General features: G+C 38.4%; 7 protein-coding genes across 7 annotated transcripts; 5 read left to right on the forward strand and 2 right to left on the reverse strand.

Moving 5' to 3' along the window:
* Positions 1-1,198: 1,198 nt before the first annotated feature.
* Cbr-lin-23 lies at positions 1,199-4,010 on the reverse strand (the record flags this gene model as incomplete). The annotated part of the gene is made up of 8 exons (XM_045242491.1): positions 1,199-1,282; positions 1,541-1,939; positions 2,034-2,480; positions 2,541-2,909; positions 2,958-3,252; positions 3,296-3,470; positions 3,517-3,655; positions 3,870-4,010. The coding sequence occupies 8 exons, from the start codon at positions 4,008-4,010 to the stop codon at positions 1,199-1,201; spliced, it is 2,049 nt and encodes a 682-aa protein (XP_045092248.1).
* A 2,458-nt stretch (positions 4,011-6,468) lies between these two features.
* On the reverse strand, positions 6,469-9,669 carry CBG02639 (the record flags this gene model as incomplete). Its single annotated transcript, XM_045242492.1, has 9 exons — positions 6,469-6,593; positions 6,636-6,722; positions 6,767-6,857; positions 6,906-6,987; positions 8,441-8,550; positions 8,596-8,742; positions 8,791-8,893; positions 8,941-9,281; positions 9,340-9,669. 9 exons carry the CDS (start codon positions 9,667-9,669, stop codon positions 6,469-6,471), a joined length of 1,416 nt encoding a protein of 471 aa, XP_045092249.1.
* A 482-nt stretch (positions 9,670-10,151) lies between these two features.
* On the forward strand, positions 10,152-13,656 carry Cbr-ani-2 (the record flags this gene model as incomplete). The annotated part of the gene is given in 9 exon segments (XM_045242493.1): positions 10,152-10,238; positions 10,283-10,574; positions 10,619-10,763; positions 10,807-10,973; positions 10,985-11,225; positions 11,270-11,443; positions 11,486-11,945; positions 12,059-12,898; positions 12,946-13,656. 9 exon segments carry the CDS (start codon positions 10,152-10,154, stop codon positions 13,654-13,656), a joined length of 3,117 nt encoding a protein of 1,038 aa, XP_045092250.1.
* Positions 13,657-14,301: 645 nt separating this feature from the next.
* CBG02637 lies at positions 14,302-14,776 on the forward strand (the record flags this gene model as incomplete). The annotated part of the gene is made up of 4 exons (XM_002630867.1): positions 14,302-14,345; positions 14,390-14,504; positions 14,549-14,646; positions 14,692-14,776. 4 exons carry the CDS (start codon positions 14,302-14,304, stop codon positions 14,774-14,776), a joined length of 342 nt encoding a protein of 113 aa, XP_002630913.1.
* A 1,842-nt stretch (positions 14,777-16,618) lies between these two features.
* On the forward strand, positions 16,619-19,145 carry CBG02636 (the record flags this gene model as incomplete). Its single annotated transcript, XM_045242494.1, has 7 exons — positions 16,619-16,739; positions 17,139-17,309; positions 17,856-17,976; positions 18,024-18,249; positions 18,299-18,424; positions 18,471-18,623; positions 18,951-19,145. 7 exons carry the CDS (start codon positions 16,619-16,621, stop codon positions 19,143-19,145), a joined length of 1,113 nt encoding a protein of 370 aa, XP_045092251.1.
* A 618-nt stretch (positions 19,146-19,763) lies between these two features.
* On the forward strand, positions 19,764-22,871 carry CBG02635 (the record flags this gene model as incomplete). Its single annotated transcript, XM_045242495.1, has 9 exons — positions 19,764-19,858; positions 19,909-20,067; positions 20,119-20,256; positions 20,505-20,547; positions 20,592-20,689; positions 20,736-20,919; positions 21,293-22,291; positions 22,375-22,741; positions 22,789-22,871. The coding sequence occupies 9 exons, from the start codon at positions 19,764-19,766 to the stop codon at positions 22,869-22,871; spliced, it is 2,166 nt and encodes a 721-aa protein (XP_045092252.1).
* Positions 22,872-23,660: 789 nt separating this feature from the next.
* Positions 23,661-26,067, forward strand: CBG02634 (the record flags this gene model as incomplete). The annotated part of the gene is made up of 11 exons (XM_002630864.1): positions 23,661-23,824; positions 23,871-24,152; positions 24,202-24,520; positions 24,567-24,695; positions 24,745-24,913; positions 24,962-25,075; positions 25,129-25,163; positions 25,211-25,331; positions 25,386-25,833; positions 25,886-25,941; positions 25,991-26,067. 11 exons carry the CDS (start codon positions 23,661-23,663, stop codon positions 26,065-26,067), a joined length of 1,914 nt encoding a protein of 637 aa, XP_002630910.1.
* Positions 26,068-27,461: the final 1,394 nt, after the last annotated feature.

Raw genomic sequence — 27,461 nt, forward strand, 5'->3', positions numbered from 1 at the left:
AGCTACAAATATCTAGGCAATACGTTGCCATATTTCTCTCCTCATGACCCCAATTCTTATCGATTTGAAATTTTTGAAAAGTTGAGTTCATCAGAAGGTTAAAGGAGGCGAGACAGCAAATATTTCGGGGGACGAAATCGCGCTGCGCTTATGTAGACCATCGGTCGGCGGGCGCCTTCACGCCCCGTAGCTCAGCCGGTAGCGGCGCTGTACCTCTGAGCTGCCTGTCATGAGTTCAACCCCTCATGAGGGTTCTCTATGAAAAATATCAGGAAAACTTTTTTTTTGATGTCTGGCCTCTTTTAACTTGTCTATTTTCTCCCTAATCACTCTTGTCACATGACCTACATAGAGAAAGATAATAATAATGAAGTTGCAGAAATGCTCGAAAAATTGTTCTGCTGCAAAAATTGTCAGTGACAAATGACGTACTAACGGCAGGAAGTGACAGAAATGTGATAAAGAAAAAAAACCGGGTGAAAATGAGGGGAATGGAGTGTTTCAGAATTGGTTTTTAAAATCGAATAAACCCAAAAAATGTTTATGCTTTTTTGAACTATACAGAACGCATTCTTGAGAAACACACAAAGGAAACATGGAATTAGAAGCAATAAGAAGGAGAAGAGAAAAAGAAAATATGGAAGCGAATACAGTTAATCAAAAAACAAATTGGTGTGAAGCGATTGAAAATGTGTATGGGGGTTAGGTACGGGAAAAAAATGGGATAGAATGAATAGTGTCGCCGTATATGGGGAAACCGTTGAAAAAACAGGAAGAAAGAGTCAAGAAAAGGAAGAAAAAAGAGAGGAAATGAACGTGATGAGAGTGGATGAAAAGGCACCCGCTAAGCATGCGACTCTGAAACAAAATAGTAGAGGGAACGGAGTTGCAAATCCCCATCTTATGAACAAATGCAACGACGGGGAGGGACGTGATAAAGGATCTGTGTGAGTTGAGTGTCCAATGTGCGAATTAAGAAAAAAAAATAAGTTGAATATAATAATGTGTACACACTACTATATATCACAGCCAATCAGATCAATGAATAGTAAAGAGGCATATGGAAATGGGGGATGGGGAAACTGTACAAAGGAAAAAAATACAAATGGGGACTACTATGACTGAAGCGGGAACAAATATACTTTGGTTTTTATGGACCGGTCAAAGATCATTCGATTTGAAAATCCAGCGAGAAACGTTACTGAGGGCCATCGGGCATCTCCTCATCTGCATCTCCAGCACCCACATGTCGTCGGAAGTTGTTGAATGCGGCCATTTCTTGCTGGAACTTATTAGAATTAGAAAACGAAATTCAAAAAACTTTAAAAGGGTATTATTTTTCCGGTCATAAAATCATTTATCGAAAAAATCGGTTAATTTTTTGTTCAAAATTCTCGAAGGTATATAAATATCGCCAAAATTGAACAAGTTTTTGAGCAAAAAAATTGTGTTTCAACAAATTTCTCTGAAATTACGAAATTTCTGGATTATTTTTCCCTCGAAACATACGGTAATTTTTACTACGCATTTTCATGGGAGCCCTTCTGTTACAGGTTCTACAGTAACTATTTTTAGAACAAAAACTTACAATGAGTCTCTGCGGCAAATCAGGTCTTGGCTGTCTTCTGCGATTGTGATTCTGGTTGTGTGCTATCGGTGGAGCTGGTCCAGGTCCATTGTTATCGACATCTTCTTCTGATGATGATCCGTCGTTGTCTCCGGCTGCTGCCCTAAGTCCAGCTGGTCCGGCTCCAGCAACTGCTATGATCATGTGTTGTTCCCCTCCACGATTATGGTGCCTGCGAGCTCGAGGCATCTGTGCCGCTTGCTCTTCCACCACTTCTCGGTCACGACGCTCGATTTGACGTCGGGCAGCCATTTCGAAAAGCATCTCAGCTCGAGCTACGGCCGCTTGATTCGGTAGTTCAGGGAGAGTTGCCTGAAACGTTCATCAAATTTAGTACTTTTGTTTGAACGTGGTTGTATCTCTCTGCTCTACCCGTTACGATTAGCAGATGTTTTCCACATGTTGCACTTACCCTAGGCACTGCGTCTTGCGGTCCAATAGCCTGGGCATCAAGGAAGTCCCAGACAAGAATAGTATCATCGTGTGAGGAAGAAACGATTTGGAAATCATCGAATTGTAAACGGAACACTCTTCCAGTGTGTTGATGCAATGAACACAGGCAAATCTCAGAAGACAAAGCACGAGGATCGAGTGCTGCTTGGAGATCCCAAACTTTCATTTTTCCGTCGTAAGCTCCGGAAACAATACGTTTCTCATCGAATCGAATACATCTGACAAGCTCTTCGTGCCCTTCCAAAACGCGCAGACAGACGCCGGAGTGGATATCCCAGAGACGAATCGTATTGTCACTAGATCCAGACACTACGAGACGACCGCGATATTGAAGACAGGCGATTCCACGTCTATGCCCCGCCAGAGTTCGAACAAATTCCAGAGTATCCATTGACCAGACCTAAAATTCATTATTATTATTATTATTGTCAAATTCAGACTTAGAAAAAGATTTTCATACCTTAATTGTTCTGTCACCGCTGGCACTGACGATGTATCTATCATCGAAATCAACAACGTTCACTGCTGCTCTGTGTCCAACTAGCACTCTTCGAATCGTTATATCTCGTGGCGATACCATATCCCAAACAGCGATTGATCGATCTTTGGAGCAAGTCACCATGATTCCATTGGCAAATCGGAGATGAAGAACTGCTTCGCAGTGATGGATCAATGTCTTTATGCATTCACCAGTTTCTACGTCCCACACTCGGACGGTTGCATCAGAAGATCCCGAAATGATAACACGGTTGTCATACTGAAGGCACAAAACAGATCCAGTGTGTCCGGAAAGTGTTCGACTACATGTGTAGTCTTTTCGATTCCAAATCTGAAAATATACAAAATATCTATTATTTATTTGCAACTTTTATGTTACCTTGATGGTGTTATCTCTTAATCCAGAAACGATTTTATCATCGTCATACTGTAGACAATAAACTCCTTTACTGTTTTCTGATTGACAATTAATTCGAGTCAATTTGAAGTTGCCCCGCTTCCAGTTGGTGTCAATGTTATGGATATCTCTGATAATTTTTGGATAAAGTTTGCTGTAGAAAACGTGCATCAGGATAAGTTGTTCGAGCTTCTCGCGCTTAGTGCTCGGGTCGTAGCCGAATTTCTCGCAGATTCGATGGACCGACATCTCTCGGCTTATATTCAAAAATTTGTTCCTGCAAAGAAACAATAATTTAAGGATGTAGCTCCAAAACTTACCAGTGTCTTTTCTCTGAAAGTCCCAGCCAAAGGGAGTCACTTCTCACATTCTTCTCTATTAATTTTTTCCAATGCTGTCCACGAGCCAATGCACATCTCCAATTAGTACTCACTTCTTCACAAGATTTCAAAGAATCTGAGTTCACATTGTAGAGGATGAGTTCGACGAGATGAGCTGGAAAGGGATTAACTAAAAATTGAAACTATCTCAGATGAGGTACCTGGTAAATTAGTTATGAAGTCTCTTTGAAGCATTGGACGTATGAATGTGTCAACTTTCCCCAACTGGTAATGTGATAATCGATGTACAATTTTGTCCATGAAATCTAGCTGTTCATGCTCGTTCCATTTTAAGATTTCCTGTAATTGATACGAGATTTTTTTTAAATGAATATTTCTGATCAGGAAGTCTTAGCTACGGAAGCAGAAAAAGAAACCATCGATTTCTGAATCTCAGAACACAAAGACACTCTCGTCTTCGTCACTTACCATAAGATTCAGAGGAAATCAATCCCATAAAACTATAACCACCACACAGGTTTTATTCCAGTTAGAAAAATCTCGTTTCTATTACCTCTAGAAGACCTTCACGCCCTTGAAGGTAGTCTGTTGAAAGCGGTTTGCCCTCATCATGTTCGCCGCCGTCTCCTCCTTCGGTTAGTGACAATTCGGCCAGCTGCTGAGTTGTTGAAGCCCGATGAGGGGACGAAGACATTATATGTCCTAAATTCAACAGATATATTTTTCATGGAGGCAGGTGGAGGGAATGAACAAATGGGATGTGTGGAGGAAAATCGACACTAAGAAATGCGTAATATCAATTAAATTCGAAAAGAAACGAGGAAGACGGCAATTGGGAAAGCAATTGAACGAAAAATGAACAGTACTGTGGGCCGGCGGGCCTGGATTTTATACATTTGAAATTTCAGAAGAAGATGTTTTCTGTGCTCAGGAGATATACGTCAATTTTCGAATTTCAAAAAAGATACAAGCATGGGGTTCGAAATCAAACTGTCTAGTTTTCAGTTCTTCAATCCGTTTAGTAGGAGCTAGAGAGATATTCAAATTATCACTCAGAATTGGACGAATTTTATTATTTAGCACTACTTGCTCGGGTTGTTTGTAATCCGGTTCAAACAATTCCTTCTTCTTTATCCGGTAAATTTTGATTAAACATCAATAAAATGAGTTTTGAATAAACATCGGCCAATATTCGACCACTTCTTGTAATTTCAAATTTTGCCGTTTCGATTATTTAAATAGTGAGACAAATTCTCTGATTCACAAATAACATAACGATTTTAAAATTTTTGAAAGAAGATATTCAACAGAGACGAACGAACAGCGGAGCTTTTTTGATCCCGGCAATGGAAAAATGTTCCACAATCAACGGTAAAAATGACACAGATGCGAAAATAAATGGAAAATAGCCAAAGAAAAAGAAAAAGAGTCATCCATAATTATCATCTGCCTTCTCAGGCGGAACATTTGAATTTCAATTTTTTCGGTAAATGACGGACAAAAAATGTTTCGGACAACAAAGAGCCACAAATGGCTGAACACCGGACATCGGACTCTGATATACAAAAATCGAGAATTCTCGGAAATATAAAACGGTATATATGTGATTACAGATTTTATGCAAGACGCCGGAAGTATTCTACTAATTCTGAGAACACGAGAAGATAGTTTTACAATTCCGATAATCGCGACAATACATCATGAGCGCATTATTACGAAACCCTCGATTGTTCGGCGACATGCGATTTAACAAACTTTGTTATTTAACGGCCGAGTTCAACCAGCTAATTACAATTCCAGAAATAGACAGAAAACAAGAAAAATGATCAGTTTTATGAAAGTTCTTCCCCGGGATGAAGATAACACTGATAGTTGTTGTTTGCGGTTACCCTTTTCGGAAATTACTGTGATTTAATGTGAATCATGTGCAGAAACATAAACAAGTTGAATCGAGTAAAATGTGATTCGCCACAATCTCCATATTATCAGTTTCTGCTCCGAAAATGTCTTACAGGCGGAGAAAGGTGGAAAAGTAAAGAATAAACTGAACTAGTTCCTTGTTTTGTCAGGAAACACAAAATAACGAAAAGCAACTAGAAAGAACGACTATATGAAAGGAAATTTGAGTGTTACGAGAAGAAAACATACAAGAAAAAGATAGAAATAAGGTAGAAAAAAGAGAGAAAACCGGTGCAGAGATCGCGAGAAACCATGCTTTTAAGCGAGAGACGCAGCGTGTCAGAGCTCGAATCGACCCGCTGCCTCGTGCGCACGCCTCTTTGCATTGGGGCGCGCTTGCTTTCTCTGCGTCTCTCCATCTCCCATGGTCTCTCGTCATGTTGAATGAGAGGCAACTAGATTGACATTCAAGCGGAGAACGGGTGGGAATGAAAGGACAAGTCTCGTACTTTTTTTCGCACTCAAAGCACTCTGAATATTGATATCAGCTGATCGATACTCGGTCAATTCAGAACGAAGACTGCGTTGGCACATGAGAGACACACCACATCCTTGACGTATTTCTCTCATTTCGCCCCTTTTCTTGTTTTCACGTTTTCGCTCCCCGTTCGCTCAAAACTTGTTTTCCGCGGTGTGGAGCCTGCTAAGCTTCAAAAAACGAACAGAAAACATCTCATAGCCAGCCGTTTCAAATTTCGTCTTGCAGCTACAAAAATCTGTGAACGCTGTGAAAATCATAGAAACTGAAAATAAAAACTTCAACATCCAGAAATTAAGAAATTTGGAAATCCAAAAATTCATAAATTTCCGAGTTTTAAGAATTCAGAAAAAATCGAAAAGTCAGAAATCCAGCTATTCTAAAGTTAGGTATTCATGAAGTTCAATTTTTTTTGAATTTGAATATTCTCGAATTCCCTAATTCTATAGCCCTTCAATTCTGAAATTTCGGATTGAGATATTTTGGAAATTGAGAAATTAAAAAGTTTTAAAATTTCTAATATTCGGAAATTTCTGAATTTCCAATTTTCTTAATTTTTCAGTTTCTATGAATTTTTACAGTATATTTTTACTGCGATTTCTTGATTTCCGAATTTCCGAATGTCTTTTTTTCATCAGCTAATAGTTTGGAAGTTTATTTTCTCTCAAATTTCGTCTTCAGATAAAATATTGTGAATATAAAATGTTTATTATTCTCAAAGATTCAAGGGGGTTGAATAGTCCAAATTATGAAGGAAGTTATAAATCATTTGCTGAGACTCTCTTGGCTTGTCTTCCGGTACAAAATGACCACTTCCACGAACTGTTAAGAAATCGAGATCTGCAAAAAAAATTAAGTTAAAAAACCAAATTTGGAACTAACTTCCGGCAAATTTAGTTTGGAAACCGGCTACCGCAGCACCAGTCTGACCGGAGAATGCCATGCCTTGTTCACTATCTCTTGTTCGCCCTTAAGATATTGAGTTGAAAACAAAAGTGTATCATGTGAAAGACTAACGAGAACTGTCAAGTTGAGAGATGTTAAGAACTGTTGATTCATGATTGAATTACATGCCGTATCGACGTCCCCGTTGTAAACGAGAATCTGAACAGATGAAATTAAATTTCAGATGCTGATTCCTACGTTTCACACCTTGATTCCAGCTGCAATCATAGTTTGAAACTCAGCGATTACATTGAAATGTGTCACGACGTACTTTTTGCCGACTTCATCGCTGTAAGGAATAGAAACAATAGAAATTAGGAAGACGCGAACAGGTTCACTGTTACATCGATGTCTTTTTTTTTATACACACTTTTGAATGGGTGGTTTTTTCAATTGAAAGGTATTCTATGGAGAGCGAAATAAATGACAGACGGATTACAACGCGTTCATTAATTATGGGAATAGTCCAGTTTGAATTTCAAAGACGATTGGGTTGTGATGAGAAACGAAATACACATTGTGAATTGACAATTTGCAGTAAAAATCATTGTAAAAATCATAGAGACGGAAACTTTAAAAACTTAGAAATCCAGAAAAAATAAATTTGGTAAATCAGAAATTCATAAAATCAGAATTTAGAAATCCAGAAACTTGGAAAGGTAGAAATCCAGCTATTCCAAGGTTATGTTCATGAAGTTCAATCTTTGAATTTGAAAATTATCAAATTTCCTAATTCTATAACTTTTCAATTCGGAAATTTCAAATTCCAAATATTTTGGAAATTGAGAAATTTGAAAAGTTCTCAACTTTCTAAAACTCGGAAGCTTTTGAATTTCTGAATTCCTAAATTTTGATCAAATTAATTTGTAAATTTGTAAGTTTAATTTGTAAGTTTTTCCGATTCTATGATTTTTTACAATGCTATTTTTTTCAAATTTTCGATTTACAATTATCTTAATTTCAATATTTTTCAATTCTGATTTCGAGATTTTTAAACTTCCCAACTTGGATTCCCGAATTTCTGATTTTTTGAATTTTCAGAACTTTAGGATTTGGAGTTTCCACAATTTTGAAATTTCGAAAAAATCGTATTTCAAAATTTTCTGAATTTGTGAGTTATATTAGTTCTGAAAGTTCAAAAAATCCGAATTTTTGGGAATTCAAGTTCGAAAATTTATAATAGAAATTCAGAAATTCAAAAATCTCGAACTTCAAAATTCCACAATTCAAATATTTGTAAATCAAAAACTTGTATTGAAAAAGCACTGTAAAATCATAGAAATTTGAAAATTTAAAAACTTAAAAATCCAGAAATTAAGAAATTTGGGAACCCAGTAATCCAGAATTTTCCGAATGTTAAAAATCCAGAAACTTGGGAATTTCGAAATTCGGAAAATCAGAAATCCAGCTATTCCAAACTTGGGTATTCATGAACTCCAATTTCTGAATCGGAAGATTCTCAAAATCCCAAATTCTATAACTCTTCAAAGCTGAAATTCCAAACCCAGTAATTTTGGGAATTGAGAAATTGAAAAGTTATCTTATTTTTTAATAATTCCTAAATCTCGGAAATTTCTGAATTTCTGGATTTCCCAATTTTGAAGTTTCGGAAATTTCGATTTTCAACATTTTTCAGTTTCTATTAAACCCTTTATAAATCTTAAGTTTCGAAATTCCCAATCCGGAAATTCCGGAAATTGAAAAGTTCTCTAATTTCTGAAGTAGAAAAGCCTAGCTTTCACCTGCATTCCTCCCATGCTGGAAGAGAACTTGGAATGTGTAAACTTTCACGAACAGCAGCTCTGTTTAGATAGTTGTAGGTATTATTCGTTTGAGCACAGAGTGGAAGATTCTGAAACTTTTTTTGGAAAAGTTCTTTTTTCTACTTTAGTCTTACTGTAGCTAAATTATGTTTTCTCTCCGGTAGTCCAACGGTTCTTCTCATTTGTCTTTCTATGAATGCTTTTTTGAGATTCGAACTTGGGTCATAGTAGCAAGCATCATATAAATTGTACATGTTCAACTCATTGGTGCCATCAAGAATCTAAAATTGATAACATGGAAATCACTAAGTAGTATCTTTCAGGATTACATTTATAACTTTATCTCTGCAATTAGGGTCGAAAAACTTGCTGTAAATATCACAAGTTCCAATGTTGTTATCGCAGCAGTTTTTGGCAACATCATTGTACAAACTGAAATAAAAATATCTATCCCAATAATATTTGGACTATAAATTTACTCGTCTCGAACCAATGCATGATAATAGTAAAAGGGGACCACTGTATTGTAGTTATTCGGGAAATTGAGTGCTCCATTTCCAATGGCAACTCCTTTGAATTTTGGGAAATTGAGTTTATCATTCAAAATACGAACAGCTAACGTTGGAATATAAACACCTGCATATGATTCTCCAGTGATCCAGAATTCGCGATTTTTATATTCGGGGAACTTGGAGAGAAAGTCTACAAGAGCATTGTAATTCTGGAGTGAGACCTCGTCGTCAGAAACTGTCAAATTGAAACTTGTCGAGTAAGAGAATCCGACGCCAGCAGGAGATTCCAAGAACAAAACGTTAGCAAACTGGAAAATAGCTTGAAAATAGATTGAAGGTTTTTTTTTCTAATTTAGTCAACTATACTTTATTCCATGCATATTGATTGTAATAGACTGAGAAGCCGTTGTCTTTAACATGAAATGGGCCTAACTCTTCAATGAGTCCATCTAAACTAGAACAACCTGGACCTCCATTGAGCCAGAGAACAAGTGGATCGTTAGATGGATCACGAGAAGATTCAGTCAGCCAATAATGAAAGAACTTGTCAGTAGCAGCTTGTAAAAAACCAGAGTAATGATTGAAATCAGGAGTGAAAGTCAACCCTGGTAAATCCGTTACTTTATCGGAAGAAGGAGCTGCCAGACATAAAGAAATAGAGAATCCAAAAAGGAAAACCCTTCCTAAACCGTACATTTTTCAGAATGACAACCAAGAAACGATAAGCGAAGAATGGATGATAAAATAAAATCGGATTACTCTGTGCTCAAAAAAATTTATTGAGGTGTCATCAGATGATAAATTATTTGTGATTAATATAATAAATTAGAATTGACTGGAACTGAAGAATGTAATGGATTTCAGATGGAATTATTACATATATGTTTTGAAAAAAAGTTTATATGTGAAAGTTGCAATTTGTTTTGATGTTTTTAAATATTTTTATTATCTTTTCTTCAAAAAACACATATGTTTTCAGAAACATCCGAAAAAATAATTTTTACCAGAAAAAAAATTTAAAGGAGCATAAGCAAAACAGCAACTTGAGTCTCGGCGCGCTTACAGTAGTCAGGTCAAATTTTAAGGGCGAACTTTTTCTTTCCAGCTCACGACTGAATCGACTTTTTCATTTTTTATCCCTCTTCGACTTGTTTATTTCAGCTGATTTTTTCAGCAAAATGTATGAACGAGAAAATTTCGGTCAATCGCAACCGCCGTTGCTGAAATCGCCACCTCCGATGGCGTCACCAATGGATTCGAACAGAGTCTGACAAAATTTTGCGCTCAAGAACAAAACATATTTTTTCAGTCTTATCGCTGGACATCGATGACTGCTGCCAACAGCTCAAAATTGTCTGAGACGCCAGTGAAAGGAACGCAGAAAAAACCGGATACTAGTTGGTGGTCGCCGTCTCGTGGTGATACATGGCGTTTGAATGCACCTCGCGGAAGAACTCTGGACCTTGTGGCAGCATTTGATCAGTGTGCTCGCCAAGAACAACTCGAAGCTCCTAAATATGTGAACGTTAGCAGATACCGCAGAAATAGTGAGCCGATGCACGAAAATGAAGAGAAAGAGATTGTGGCTACAAACTTTATTGGTTAGATCAAGGGCGTATTGTATCAAAGTTAATAACGTTTTCAGATGATTCAATGATAGATGATCATGAAGAATACGAGGAACACGATATCGAACTTGACATGGACTATTACGAAGTTCCTGTCGTTAAACACTACCGATCAAATCATAAAATTCATCGTTTGGAAAAAGAGAAGCACGGAGACCCTATGTAAAACAACCATAGAAATCATGTTCGATAATGAAATTTTCAGGCATGTTTCCATTGGTCAAGGCAGTCGTGATCAAAGTGTGTCATCTTCCCGAACTCGCACCTCTGTTGAACACATGGGCAGTGACGGATGTGGCGATTCCAAGCAGAATTGTGTCACTGTTGCCGGGTTCATCACTTCTACTCCACAAGTAGTGAAAACCAGTTCAGGTACTTTAGAGAGTTAGATTTTCTCATTCAAACTGAACCAATAATTCCAGAAGATTATTCGAAGTACTTCGGTAATGAAGAATCGATACGGACCTCACCTAAAAGTCGTCGTGATCGTAGGGAACGTCGAGGAACTCAAACAATAGTTCCTCCATCGTTCGATTCGCCAGCTTCTCAAAGGAAACCAAAATCAGTGATTTCTCCAGCAGCACCAGAAGTTTCCAGAGTAGATATTCGCTCTCCGCTTGTCAAGTAAGGAATGGAACTCAGTATGAGTGAAAACTTGATTTTTAAAGATCGATTGCCAGTGAGTTCGAGAAGGCTGACTTTGGGTTTCATCGTAAAATCGATGCAGCTCAGGAGATATCGGATTTGCGAAAGCAGGCAGGAATTGACGAAAATCAGAATGTTCTTGCTGAATCGTCAGTTGAGGATACCAGTAACCAGTCTGTTCCGAGAATCAGCTATCTGTAAGCTTATGAATGCATTCGAATAATAAAATTGAGTTTAAGTGAAATGCGTCCTTCTATTCAAATGGGTGTCAGCGGATACAAACTGAAAAATCGAGAAAATACAACTACAACAGCTGATAACGAAGAAGACATGTACTCTCTCCCGGTTAAACAACATTACAAAAAACTAGAGAAGACCGGAATGGATCAAACCGACGAGAAACAAGTTTCGACCCCGAGAAGCAGATCCATCCGTCAAAGTCTCCCGTTTTCTGATATTCCTGAAGAACGTACATGTGATAGGATCGATGAAATGTTTGACTTTGTGGAAGTTCCAACCGGAGATTTTGATGACAAGACTCTGGAACGTACATGCGAGGGTTATACTGAAATCAGAACACAGATGAGTCCGATGAAAGCACGCGTTAATCCATCAGACATGTCAGCTAACACATATCAAGAGATCGAGTTTGAAAAAGATGTAGGCTACTGGGAAGAGTTTTTAAAAATTCAATATGAGGTTTTGGAAATTTCCTCATCTGGAACTGCCGATGTTTCTTATACCAATTACAAAAAATCACATTTTATCAAATTATGTACTTTGATTGCTATCAATATTTTGATATTTTTCAGATTACCCCGTATGTACAGCAATCCGAAGGAGATGGTACTGGTTTCAGTGGTGCCTCATCCAGTGGGCCACAATTCACTCGTTCCCCTACTCTTGTCACTCCACATGCTGGTCAATCGGTCACTGAATATCGGGTTTCTGAGAAAGAAGGTTGTGCTAAAACTGAGAAGATCGTAGTTCAGAAGATGCTACAACCGGCAGCTCTTGCTACCTCCACTCCGAAAGGAACGTTTGCATACAGAAACAGAAATCAGTCGAGTGTTCCAGAAGATTCGTTTGTCAGTTCCATTAGTAATTTTTCGGCAGCTGACAAGATGAACGATTCGAGACGACAAATATCGAAATTGATAGAGACTATCGAGAAGACCCGAAAGCATATCCAACTTGCTGAGATTTCGTTAATTGATGCTAAGAAGGCACGGATGGTTGTTCAAGAACTGGCTTCTCAGCGTGTGTTGCTCATATGTCGCGAGCGCCTAAAACTGCAATTAGATGAAGTTCGCCGTCTCCAAGCTCTCTCTGTTGTTCGTCACCCACCGCCACCGATCAACAGACATTTCAAGTCAGCAATGGTTATTTCAAATATCGCCATTAACTTGAACAAGAATTTCAATTCTCGTAAGTCTTTTTTAGAATCTTTTAGGTTGCAAAATTTTTCATTTCTAGGTGGATCGTTTGCTTTTATTGTGGCTTTGAAGTGTCGTACAGAAATCGAGGCTACTGGTGTTGTGACTCTCCTCGCTCACTATCAGACGCGTCTGCACCAGATCCATTTTGGAGAGCATATGCATTTCTCCAATCTTCCTGTGGATTTTGTGATCTCTATGGAAGTGTACATGATGGTAAGTTAGTGAGTGTTTCAGAGCAATGCAAACTTCGTTCCTTTCAGCGTGTGCCTGAATACAAAGCTCCGGAGAAGACATGCGCTGCAGTATTAGCAGCGAAGTTCCGTAGTCTTCTGGTTCCGAATTCCGCACAACGGCGTTCCAGAAATACAACGAGTGTGTCAGCAAATCGAACTGTTTACTCCTTACCTGGATATCAAGCGCCGGAATGCGAGTTCAAGTTTTGTGGGAAGCTAACTTTGGATCGTGACTCGGCTGGTGACAGACAGTTCTATTTGGACGATGTCACATATCCACTGGAAGGAACGGTCAAACTTGTATCCCACTGCTCTTCTCTCCCGGAAGCTATCGATGTCGAGTATCGCGGATTTTTATACTTGTTCGACGAACGATCTCCAAATGGTGATGTAGCATGGGAAAGATATTGGGCGATGCTTCATCGTGGTGTCATCTTTTTCTGGAAAAATCCAATTGACGAGAAGAATGAAAAGGTGCCGCTTTCCCAGATCGATCTCACAAAATGCACGAATCAATCAATCGAGGAAACAAGAAATGAACGAGCACATGAATTCCATATTGAGCTTCTAATCGATCAAACTCCAAGCCTTCTTGAGAAGAGAAGGTATATTTCCAGTTCCTGTGAATTACATAACAATCATTTCTTTTTCAGAGTTGTGCTTGCTGCCGAATCAACTGATCATCTGTCTTCATGGCTGAACGCTATCAACGACACGCTGTATGTATTACGCTCGTGATAAATTCTTCCCTATCCATTATTCAACTTCTCATAACTGTTCTTTCTTCTTTTTTTGATTAGCCAAGATCTCACCTCTCGACTCATTGCTCCCCTTTTCTCCGTATTAGTTTTCGTAACAATTTTTCGTTAGCCTCTTTTGCTCCCCCATGACGGTGTAAACCCAATAGTAAGTATTATTTCAATTAGTTTTATAAGAATTTCCCCCATCTTACTTTCCAGCTATTCTTTGAGATTTCTCGTTTCTACCGCTGAGGTTAGCTCCCTTTAAATCCTCGTTTTTATCGCCTCCGGAGTCCGGATAGTACATTCAATCCCATTGACAGTCTTCTTATAGACTTTTCTCCCACATGCACCGTAATAATTATGATGTGTACTACTTCTGGTAATGAATATGTGGGAATGATTTCAATTTTATTTTTTTTTGTTTTGCTGTTGATGTAGCTTGATGTAGCTTGATCAGCAAAGACATATTTTGTCATTATCGTTGGAACGAAGAATGCGCCAGCACGAGAAGTGCGCCTTCATCGATTTTGGTTCATACTCTCGCCTTCGCTCCCTCTGGATTTTTCGGAATAAATTATATATCGTCCCCTTTCAAATACCACTTGATATTATAACATTTTCAGTACTTTCAATTCAGAAAATGCAGCAAAACGGAGATCCACGTCGATCGAATCGAATCGTCCGGTAAGAGCTTCGTATTGAAAAATCAACCAACATTTTTTTTTCAGGTACAAACCTCTCGATGCAACTGCTAACCAGCAACAAGCAGTCAGCGATGATCCACTTCCAGAGTACATGAATGTGCTCGGTATGATTTTCAGCATGTGTGGACTGATGATTCGAGTGAGCCAATTTTCAAAGATATTTTCATATATATGAATTTATAGATGAAATGGTGCTCGTGGCTGGCTCTCGTCTGCTCCTGCATCTCCTTTGCCAACACCCGTACTTCGGACGATGCCAAACAAATTGTTAGCAGTTTCATGTAAGTTAAATCCTTTTTATAGTTTGTTTATCTAATTTTTCTCAGGCTGTCAGTCTCCGCCGTCGTGATGAGCTACCTCCAGAATCCATCGCCAATCATTCCTCCATGGGTTACCCTTCTTCAATCTTGATTCTCATATAATCTGTCTAGCCCACTCAGACCACACAGACAACTGTGATAATGAATCTAGCAGCTCAATTATTTAATAAATTATGTGTTTCGAGACTCCACCCTATGTTTATGCATCCCATGTCCTTGCTAGCCACCCTCGAAAAGTAGAACGAACATGTCCTACTTCTTCCTCTTCTTTGCCGATATATCGGTTAGTGGTTAACGACAAAGCGGAGAGAGATGAAAGATGAAGGAGCGCAATCGTCTGGATCCGCGCGTTTTCTTCCAGGATGAGAGAAGAGAAATACGATTGATGTCGTACTTTGCTGCGTCCACCATGTAGCCTACGTATTCGTTTCAAACTTCTAATTCTTATTAGGAGAGGTCTGGTATAAAAACACGGCAAGTTCAGAGTACGATGTAGGTTCTAGCGATCAGAAAAGGCTATAATATATTTACATGACCTAAAAGAAAGGCCGGCCCTTCTATTACAGGTGCCGGCTATGTTTTCGACATTTTTCCGACAAATTCTCGTTGACAATCCAGAAAATTCTACGAATTTCACCAAAAATAGGAACGTTTTTGTGCTAATAACAGTGTTTTTTTCTCGAGATTCCGGATATTCTTAATCATTTTTCCATAAAAACATACAAAAAATTCTAATTTCAAAAATCTACTTCCTTGACGTCTTTATTCTCTCCAGAATTTCTCAAATGTTCCTTTTCCTTCGATTCCACATCATTGTCTTTTATTTTGCTTATTCTTGAAGATCTCCAGACCCGAAAAGGATGAGCCGGAAATTATAGCACTGCTTCCTTGAAATCACTTTTCATGCTGTATTTCACAAACCATTTTACCTAGAATTTTTGTTTCAACTATAAAAATGTAGAGCACAAAATTTTACACATTGTTGTAGTTGGAAATTTTTCGGTAGCTTTCATGGTTCTGGAGATACAGCACTTAGAAGATAGAACGCAGGGATCTTTTTTCTCGGGGCGTCTTATAAATCCTCTCAAACAGTAATACTACTGTAAACACATTTTGAAGAGAGCCTATTACAGGAGGTCTTCTAATATAGGTTTTACGGTATTTTAAAAAACGTCCCGGAGAAAAACATCGTGGATTCCGGATTCCGGATTCTGTTTATAGAAAAAGTCATTCCGGACAACTATGGTTAACATCCCACTTTTAGTTTTTCGGTTCTGAAATATCCTATTCTTCAAATCCTAATCACATTTCTGATTTGATTTCCCAAAGATCAGAACACATGACGAATGGACTTGTGATCCTATTCAACCATCATTCTTGTTTTCAACCCAATTCGAAAACCCCATTACGTACCCAAAACTAATTTTTGTTCGAGAAAGAAAAAAGGCGGTTTCGAGACGGACAAACAAGATAACATCTCTGTCGTATTCAGAAATCAAACTAAATTCAATCTCCAATTGCGGTTTGTCATCATCGTCATCTACAGTATCCCATCCTTGAAATGAATTTTCGAAAGAAACCGGAATTTTTCAATTTTCATGTTTGCACTTTCTACAAAATTTCCACCCCGATCTTCTTCCCATCCCCGTTCCCATCATCCGACACTCCTTTCATCTGAATTCGTGAGAATCGCCAACGAGGAATCGAATGAGGTCGTTGGTTATCTTTTTCTAAAATCTGAATCTCCGAGGAACCTCTCATCCTGTTTTGTACCTCATCTTCCCAGTCCCATCTTCTTCTTCGTTATTTTCCACATCCCGTTTTCAATCCTAGGTGCACTTGTTCTCCATTAAAAACCTGTTAACACTTTTTTTATCACTTTACCATTAAAATCATTTTTGACATCTTCTTCTGATTTATCACAATTTAGACAATGTACACTGTAGCAGTGACCGGTGGTGCTGGTCTCGTTGGTCGCTACGTTGTTCAACGACTTTTGGAGAATGAGCAAATCGCTGAAGTTCGAGTTATTGATAGACAAAGTACTTCGAGAGGTATGTTAAGCATCACAGCCCAGGATTTTTTTTTCGGAACGCTTTTGCAAATGCGTTCGGGCGCTAACATTTGAATACCGTAGTAAACACTCGTTTTTTTGTGCTGTATCTCAAAAACCAATTTGCCTAGAATATTTATTTCAACTACAGAAATGTAGAGCATAAATTTTTACACTTTTTTTTAGTTGAAAACTTTTTGATATCTTTTATGGTTCTGGAGAGGGCTTACAGATAGGGCGCAGTGATCTTTTTCTCGGGACGCCTTGTAAACGCACTCAAACGCACATAACCGTAAGGCTACAGTAAACTGATAACTAAAAAACGTTGATAACTAAAAAAACGTCCCGGGAAAAGCACCGTGATTGAAAATATTGATGTTTAAGATTCTGAAATTTTCAGAAGAGAGTCGCAAATTGAAGCTCTACTTGATGGATCTGAATGATAGGAAACCATTGGAGAATGCATTGTTGGGATGTGATGGAGTTATTCATTGTGCTCATGCACCATTTCCAATTCTATATTCAAAAAATAAGGCAGAAATCGATCAAATGTGGAGGGATAATCTGGATGGTAAGTTGTTCTTCCTAGGATTACTGTAACTTTCGGGTACGGAGCTGTGGAAGAGCCGGTCCCTGTGGCCAAAGGTCCCACAACGACAACTACCGTAACTGAAAAATATTGTTGTTCTCCGGATTTGTTACCGTAACCACTTTAATAGAAGGCCACCCGAACCGCTAACTTTGAACCAATTTTTCTCGGTTCCTGTCAAAGATATGAAAAGTTTGTTAACTGATAAATTGTTTATCATAATATCACTAATACTTTATCAGTTGACACACGTTTGATACCTCTTATAGGAATCGAGATAATTGAGCTCAAAGTTGCAATTTTGGGTGGCACTGTGTTGGAGTGCTTACGGTACCTCGATTTCCGTTTGTTTTCAGCCAATTTTTTCACTATCGAAAGTTTTTATTGTCCTACATTATAATAACCGAAAACTAGACCAAAAGAAAAACCAGAAAAATATTTTCTAGGTTACGGTAGCTGTCGATGTGGGGACTTCGGCCACGGCCACCTTTCCAAAACACCAGCTAGCATTTCTATTTGTTTTTTAAGCTTGTGAATCAGTGGTAGATACAATGATTTCTATGAATATTAGAAATCTGGTTAACATTGGATGTGCGTACAGTCCGATTCCAAATGAAGATAACTATGGACTGGCTCAAGACGTATTTCTGTAAGAATAACCCGTTTTTGAGCAATCTTCAAGCTATAAATTTCCAGTGATTATCCGAGAAACTACATGTTGGATAAGTACGGAGAATCGCGTACTCGAGGTGAAATGTACGCTAGAAAGGCTGCAAAACGAGGATCTCTGAATGCACTTTTCTTGAGACCAACTTTTGTATACGGTCAAGGAAAGAGTCGAAAAATCGAGGCGATCAAAGAGCTGGTACAAAACGCAGCACTCCCATTTGTGACAGGAGAGAGAAGAGGAATGCATCAATTTGTAATTTATCGGGGATTATGAATTTTGAAGCTAATCCATTTGTATTCAGATTTATGCTGGAAACTTGGCAGCTATTGCAGAAAAGTCATTCTTTTGCCTTCTTCAAGATCAGAAAAAATTCAATGGAGAAATTGTTTTTTGTATGGATGAGAACTGTGCACATTCTATTAGAGATGTGGGTTACTGATCTCAAATTTTCCGATTAAAAGTTTGATTTTCAGTTTTTCGAAAATCGTTTCCTGAACCCTAACTACTCAAACGATGTAGCTGTGAACTATTGGCCATCATTTGTGTCGTCTTATACCACATACTGGAAGAATCAACTTGGATTGCCAGTATGTTGTGTATCGCATACTTGCAACGGGCCGGGCCGGGCTTTTTTCAGAATTTCCAGGGCCCGGCCCGGCCAAGCCCGGCCCGGCCCGTCTCGGCCCGTGTTTTCAGGAACAAATTTTTCCTGTCTTTTCAAAAACATTTTTCCGGGTCAACTGAAAAATGGACAATTTTTCTGTCAAGTATAAAACTTTTCAAGATAAAAATGTCCATAAAAAAAATATTTTTTCACAAAAAAATTTGAAAAAATGTCTGAAATTTCAAAAAATTTTCAAATTCGGAAAACCCGAGCCCGGCCAGGCCCGCGGGCCGGTCCTGATTTTTCAAGTATGGTGTATAGGAATTCAAAGATGTGGATATTTTTTCAGGTTCCTGACAAGTCTCTGAATCATGTTTCGTTCCGTCTATTCTTTGAAAAAACCGTCGGTTTTCCTAATAAAAAATTACGTCTGCTTTTGGATTCAAAACCTGAAATTTCCCAAGAAGAAGCTTTAGCAAATTACGCCAACCCCAAGTCATCATTCACTACGGACTCAACGAAGAGATCAGCTGTTAAGGGATGATGAGTGGAACAGCGGATTAATTGAATGATTCACTCTTTTTTTCTTTTCTTTATTGAACTTATTCGAATAAATAAACTATTTTTTAATGTTTTCATAAAAAATAAATAAATAAAAACTGTGAAACCATTCAGTCGTTGCAGGACCTATGGCAAACATCGGGAATGTTCCTTTGGATTACTGTGGAACAATTTCGAACTTGTATTCGAAAAACATTTTTTGTGTCGATATTCTCTCTCCTGTCAGCGCATTTTTCGAAAAAATAGCTTCTGAAGCCACAATTCAAAAAACTCATGTTGTCCGCTGGCGCGCTGTTGGTTAGTCTGCGTTTCTACTCTCTTTCATTCGCTCTCGTTGCCATGAGTTATAGAGCCAGCGATATCAATCTCACATCGACATATTTTTCCCCCACTATTTATCTTTTTGCGTTTAGATATTTTCTCTGAAGGCGAGCTGGCATCCGATTCCGAGCTTGTTCAGTCTGTGAGGGTCTCTCGAATCTGCAGTACATTTTTTGCTCATCCATAAAACGTTTTTCTCTTTTTTCTCGCTGCACTATTCGTTTCAATAAAAAGAAAACCAGACATCGATGTATAAAAATATTTTAATTTTTAGAAAACTATGGGCGACACCGACGCAGGACAGATGGAAACCGAATCGTCTAGTTCGAAAATGCCAGCTGATGACTTGCAATGCACGATTTGTCTTTCTTCCAAGTGAGTTTTCTTCTGAATTAGTGGGTATAATTTAGTCTTAAAATCTACAGATTCTCTCAAGAATGCCGTGTGAACGGTTGTAATCACGCATTCTGTTTCTCATGCATATCCGAATGGGTCACCCAATCGATGCGCCCGTCTTGTCCAATGTGTCGGCATGATATCGAGAAGATTTTCTACGATTTTTCCGATGAGCTTGGCAAGAAAGAGTGAGAAATTCGAGCAAGTTTTCTAAATTTTATTATTTTTCATTTTTAAAGAATTGGAATCCGAGAATATCGAAGCACACAGATGTCGATATCACCACCCGACCGAGCACAACTTCTTGGTGAAAGGCGATTAGTTGTCAGGAACTTGATGCATTGCTATAAGCTCGTTAATCTCCTTGCTTCCGAAGCGTTAGTTTTTCTTAGCAAATCTGTACTGGAATTAACTAAATATCATCGACTATATTTTTTCAATGAGTGCGAACTTTCGTTGACGAAATTTTTTAGAAATCAAAACGAAGTCAATGATAAAATTTGTTTTTTTTGGGAAATATGAGTGTTTTGAGATATCTTAAAAACTAAAAACTCGCAATTCAAAAAACCACTCAAAGTTCCCAAATGCTTTAATGTATTTTAGTTGAGTGTCCAATATTTTTCAGATCCGACCTAGACGAATCGAAGGAAGAGGAGGAAACTATAAAGGTTAGAGGTTGGAAAGTTTGATTTATTCACATATAACCTTTTAGAATGGATTGTTAGAGTTGAAGAGCACTGTGTCAAACCATATTCTCAATGCAGAAAAATCACTCGTCGAATTGCGTACAGAAATCGTGCAAAAGAAAAAGTAAGTCCAAAGATCTGAAAAGTGATACGATTCCATGTCTTTCCAGGTCTCTGGTATTCAGTTCGCTATCGTTTCGCCGTATAATATATACAAACAAAATAAAAATAAAATATATCGATCAGAAAAAACCAAAACTGCAGCCAGAGGATATTTCCAAGGATCCCAGTCGATTCAAGGACATTGTAATCGGGTTTCTACTCACCGAATTTGACGCTATTCCTTATCAAAATGTATGATAAGTTTTTTAATCTACTAATGGGGTTATGCACGTAATAAATTTGCAATAAAAATGGCAAATAAATACACAAAAATACTATGCAGATACGCAAATAAATTAATTTATTTGCATTCAAAAATCGAATTTAATTGCATTATCAGCCGTGGAAATTTCCTCTCAAAATTTTTTCTCGAGAAAAATGTCATGAAAAATCTTCGAGAGAAAATTTTTTCATGGCTGTTAATGCAATTTAATTCGTTTTTTTTTGAATGCAAATAAATACATTTATTTGCGTATCTGCATAGTATTTTTGTGTATTTATTTGCCATTTTTATTGCAAATTTGTTACGTGCATAACCCCATAATAAACAAAATTAAACTTACAGCAGCCGAAAGTCGCCGGTCATAAATGGAGAACTAAATTCTTGGGAGCACTAGAGGCTCAACAGAAACAACGTTACGCTGATGAAATTTATCAATTGATGATGTCCAAATCCGCCGGAACGGAAAACTTCCAGAAAGACCTTGGAGCGATTCTATCACCGGTTAGCCAAATGCATATCCAATTCTTGGATGATCATTTGGAAGCAATCATTGCAGTTGAAAAAACAAATCTCGAGGAATTCTATCAAGAAGTGTACTATGATTCAATTTACAACAGCTTCTCTAACAACTTGTTTGACTACAACGCGATGATGACGATGCGCGATGATCCAGAGAGTCGATTTCATGCATTGTTCACTCATTTACACCACATGAATCCCATGGATTGGTTGGATCCCTACGCACGTCATCTGAATCGTCAAGCATCGAATAACGACGGTGGAACAGATCGAGCCACGAATAATGATGACGACAGTGATCGATCGCCTTCTCCAGAAGAAAGAGTTCCAACGCCAATGCCAGGCGACAATCCTGCTGCAGAACGGGATTATGCGGAGACACTTGTAGGGGGTGTATTGGAATTTGAACCAGGAACTCGTGCTACATTCTCTTTCCGACCGCCCAGTAGAACGTGGCAAGAACTCAGGGAATTCGGAACAACCAGAAATGAACCTCCCAGAAGAGTGCTAGAGGGACAGTCGTCGAGAACTCGACCATACGAAGAGCATATGCGAACGCACATGACTTTGCGATCTTCAACACGGCGAGGATCAAGACCAGAAGAAGCTGGGAGCAGATCAGCAGAAAGCCCGCAACGAGTGGACCCTCATATCAGCAGAGAAAGAATTGCAAGACTTGAGGAACTGCACAACAGCTCATTGAGTCTAGCGGTAAGTGCCGCTTTGAGGACACATCAGCATTCAATTTTGCAGAATCTACTGCAGCCACCTCCTGTACCTACAGTAAATACATTCAGCCGATTCTTCGCAGTACATCCGGGAGTAAGTTTATTTTATGAGCAATTTTATAAGCTGTATACCTCTAATAGAATAACCTAGAAATATACCAAAATGATATGTTTCAGCATCTCCACCGCACACGCCAATACCCTGTCTACCAGCCAACCAGACCAGGAGGTAATCGCGGTGAACGAATCGAAGAAGGCAACACAGAAGTCGATGTTGTGGAGAGGCGACAACGTTTAGTAGCAATTGGTGCGGATCCAGAACGCATTCCAGCTATTGAGGCACTTATGGACCGGGTTAGTACCCGTTTCCGCTGGTCGCCACCGCCAGCTACTCCACGTCCTCCTGCTCCTCCTTCGGAACCGCTATTCCGTCGACCAGGACAACCGAGCAGTTCAGGAGCTCGTGTTGTAGTTGACAGTTCCCCAAGAAATGAAGGCCTCGATTTTATATCAGTTGCTCGTCGGACCAGAGCCGCTATGAGAGGTAATATAGTTTTTTTTTTGAAAACTTAGATAACATTGATGTTTCAGCAGCACAAAGTGCACGACAAGAAGAAGAAGAAGAAGCACCTCCGGCGAAAAGACCTACCACTTCTCGTCGTGGTCGTCGTTGAACAAGAAAAAACCCCGAATCATGTTCCTAAACCCGTTGTTCAAATTAATAAGACATTGTCTTAACTGCTGTCATTGTTTGTAATATTTTTAGTACTGCTATTTTTTCATTTATTTATCTTCAAACAGACTAAATATGTCCTAATTACAAAATGATTTGAAATTATCTGTAGTCTACATGCCTGTTTGCCGTTCTGATAAACTATTTCATATTTGTTTCAACTTAACGGGGAGTATTGATTGGACCTGTTCGGACAACAGTTTGGTACATATTTGCGATTTTTTCTAGGAAAAGTGTTTGGGTTTGTTTCTGTGATGGGGCATTCGAAGCCAATTTCCATTAAAAAATTTGCCCAAGCCTGAGTTTTTCCAGGTTTTCCAGAGTTTAAATTCAGAAAATCTGTTAAAGTTGCAGCCTCGCGCTTTTTTCCTGAAAATCAACTTCGGATGCGGCGTAAGAGAGCTCATGGATTTTTGGAATAGCCCTTACGGAAAATTTCGAATTACGGAATTTCTTATTTTGTGCAAAATCGACAAAATTGTTTTGAAAACTCGATTAATTTAATTCCGCTCGAGACCCTCAACTAAACTTTCCCTATGTGCCTTTGAAATACCGTATTATTTACAAAAAGCTCTAATTCCGAAAAAAAACTTTGGAAAAGTTCCGAAAATGGTCAGACTTTTCGGAAAACGGAACTTCCCTAGTTTTCTAGTAAGATCACTGTCTAGAACAAAACCAAAATTTCTATTGTTTCCCATGAGAATTCTGAACAAATTTCCAGAACGCCCCAATGGAAAGCAACGCGGATCTCCAACCTGAAAATCAGATGCCTCCGAGTACAAGTGGCGTATTTCTGAAACGAGAGGATGATAACTTCTCTGATAGTCCACAGTCAAAAGAAGAACCTGAAGACGGCACGGAGCCTTCTGAAGAGTGTTCAGTTTGTCGAAATGAGTTTGTGAAGTACCCATTACTAAAGAAAAATTTCGTATAATTTCAGAATGATCGACACGACTGTGCTCAGCGACTGCGTGCACGAGTTCTGCTATGATTGCATCATAGGATGGCTAACGAAAGGGACTGGACCATTCTGTCCAATGTGCAAAACTCCTGTCAAATTTATCAAAAAAAAGGGAACAGATGAAGAGATTAGTCTACAGCAAATTCAATCTGAAAAGGAGCCAGAAGCAACAGCATCAGAAGATCTTGCTACTGAAAGAAGAATCGTTTCGAGAAAAATTCGCAGTTGTCGAAGACTTATGAATCAAATCGACGACGTTATGTAAGTTTTATTTTTGGTTTTTTTTTTGTTCAAAAATGGAAATTTACAGTGGCTCGTCGTCGAGACTAGATCCAGCCAAAAGACAAGATAGAAACGAGGAGCTGAATGTAATGAAGCAGCTTTGCGTTTCTCAACTCAACTCTCTTCAAGTGCTTCGCGACGATATAAATCATGGAGCTGCGAAAGCGTTGATCGTGTCAAGACCAGAATTTCGAAAACTGATTTACGAACGACAGGTTCAAGCGATGGGATTGATAGAATCGAATCGTCCAGTATCAAGAAAAGAGTTTCTTGCCAATATCGAGCATTATCGAGCTGTCTTGAATACCTTCTTCTCAGTGGAGTTGAAATCGATGCCTGCTAAATTGGTTCGTCGTTTTTGCAGTTTTCAGTTAATCAAACATAATTTTACAGCAGCCTAAAGTAGGCCAAAGTAGTTGGTACTTCCATAGTCTGCATGATGTGATCGATGGGAATGACGAGGTGTACATCAACAAATTATTCAGTATGGTGTCGGATCGGGGCGTTAATGAGTTGACTGCGGTAAGCGAACAAAAACTACAATTTTAAAATTACCTGAAAAAACCTTCAGAAGGATGTTGATGCAGCGCTGAACGGTCTTGTCACCTTGCGTGTATCTTCGTTGTTCATTTCGGAACTGAAATCATTGGTGAATAGTAAGAAGACATTCTTAGACTGGTGCGGAGCTGTCCTCTATAGAAACAAAGCGGATCGAGTGGGAGAAGGAAACGCTGATGCAGGTCAGCGTCAATGCTTTCAACATACTAAAACGATTTTTGTAGTTTCAGAAATTGTAACAGTCGATGATTCAAATGATGTGGAAGAAGAGCCAGCTGAAGAACGATATGACGGATTGCGACCACGACGGCCTATTGTATACAATCCATTCGACAGTGTTTTCGGTCGGTAATTCTTTCATAATAATTCATTTTTTTAGAGAGAGTTTAACTTTTAGGCCAACCGACTCACTCAAATCGAACTTTCACGAATGTGAGTTATATTCCATCACCCGACTCAATTGTAAGTTATGATTATAGTACCGACGCCCGTCATCATCAGACACCGATCAAGATGAAGACATCTACTTTCAGGCGCCACTACGTTTGGGTCCAACGAGCAGCAATCCATTCAGACCGGCACCTCATCCATTTTTCCCTCGTAAGTTTCAGAGGGAGAGGGGAGGGGTTCCTAGAAAAAAGATACAATTTTCAGCTATTCCACCAAATGGGATTTCATGGTCGGAATTAACACAAATCAACAAGAATCCAGACAAATCACATCGATCAAAATCAGGCGAGGTTCAAATTGTCGATTTGGAGGACGAGGAGGATGAGCAGAACGAGCCTGATCCATTTGGAGACGTTCAAGTTGTTGAGAATGACGACACAATTGTGATCTCGGACTCTCCGAATATACAGAAACCTCAAGAACGGAAAAGGAAACACGATACGCCTATGGACAGGTATTCTAAAAGGAACAGAATGGAGGATCAAGAAGAGGAAGATGAGGATTTGCCAGATGGACTTGTAGACGATATTCAGAACTTGATAACCAAATACAACCTGCCGATCACTCAAGCAATGACCATGTTGCATAAAGCTACAGAGAAAGCTATCAAAGGAATCACTCAGCCTGTGAAGGACTCTTCCCGGAATTCAAAGTATTTATTTGTTTTATAAAATGTTGTTTTCATCAAAGTTCAATAATTTCAGAGAGCCTTCAACGTCATCTAACATTCAACCGAATGACGCTATGCAATTGGCAGGATGTTGGTTACATTTCTTAAAATACGAGTTTTGAACTATATTCAGTTTCAGATTTGGCTCGACGAGGCCTCGGTCCATGGTCCAAGCAAGCTCCTACAAAACCAACGAACGGTGGCAGGTGGAATTAATTTCTCACCAGATTGTGGCCTTCCTTGTTATTTTTTATTTATTTGAATGCTTTCTCTCTACCAAATGTTGTTTTTACATTTTTCGAAAATTCCATATCTCCCTGTATTTTACACATTATTTCATTTCTTCTTAAGTATCTTTTTCATTCATATGTTATCCCATTAAGTTGCATCGTTGTAGGACTATCCCTTCGGAAAAATTTCCTATCTGTCATTTTTAGAATAAATCAGGTTCATTTTTTATGTCATGTAAAACAAGATTATGTGGGTACGAACCTGTTGAGTATCATTTGGCTCTTGCACGAGATTTTATCCCAGGCACGCTCTCCCACATGATTCTTAAAAAATTAATTAGTGGTTATAGATTCATGTATGGTCGTTTTCCAGAAGAGAAAAATTTCAAAAATGGTCATTTTGAAAGTTTTTTACGGAAAAAATCTATCTCCTCTTTCAGTTTTTGACATTTCTAGGAATTCTATAGCTCAAAAAAAACCGCAATTATTTTCTCTATATTTTCTATGGACGAATATTTAATTCGTCTGATAAAACTTTTTTTATAATTGAAAAACCTCATGAAATTGCACAAAATAGCATTTTTGCGTTGTTTTTTGATTATAAAAAAGTTTTATCAGACGAATTAAAAATTCGTCCATAGAAAATGTAGAGAAAATAATTGTGGTTTTTTTGAGCTATAGAACTCTTAGAAATGTCAAAAACTGAAAGAGGAGATAGATTTTTTCTGTAAAAAACTTTCAAAATGATCATTTTTGACATTTTTTCTTCCGGAAAACGACCATACATGAATCTATAACCACTAATTAATTTTTTAAGAATCATTTGAATCATCTTGGAACTCCACAAAATCAGATAAAAAATTCTGAAATTATGGTTTTAGACCTGCAATTGTGATCGCGCCAAACTTTTTTTCTGTAGATCAAAAATTAATTTGCAGTTCGGAATTGTTCTGTGTGAGAGCGTGCCAGGGAATTTATTCCGAAAATTGCGAGAAGGAATAGAAATATCTCCGAAAAAAATTTCGGAATATTATTTTTCCGAAGCTTTTTTCCGGAATCAAGGATTTTGGCTTACGGTATGTCAAAGGCGCACGCGAACAATTCTCTGGCGTGTCTCGAACGGAATTGATATTTTTGCGCTGTCTCCCGTGCGCCTTTAAATACCGTATCCCTAAAAGCTCTTTTTTTTAAAGGTGGTGTGCGGTTAAAAATTTTATTGCTTTATTTTGTGCAGAAATCCAAGTGGATCCCCATAAAAATAAAGAAAAAAATCAAAAAAATTTCGGCCAACTGCCGGTAAAAGCGCGCGAAATTCGAATTTTTATTGATTTTCAGTGTTTTCTCAGATGTGTTTTTAAGATTTCTAAATGTTTTTGTTAA

The sequence above is a fragment of the Caenorhabditis briggsae genome, assembly GCF_000004555.2.
Source record: "Caenorhabditis briggsae complete genome, chrII, whole genome shotgun sequence".
NCBI classification, from domain to species: domain Eukaryota; kingdom Metazoa; phylum Nematoda; class Chromadorea; order Rhabditida; family Rhabditidae; genus Caenorhabditis; species Caenorhabditis briggsae.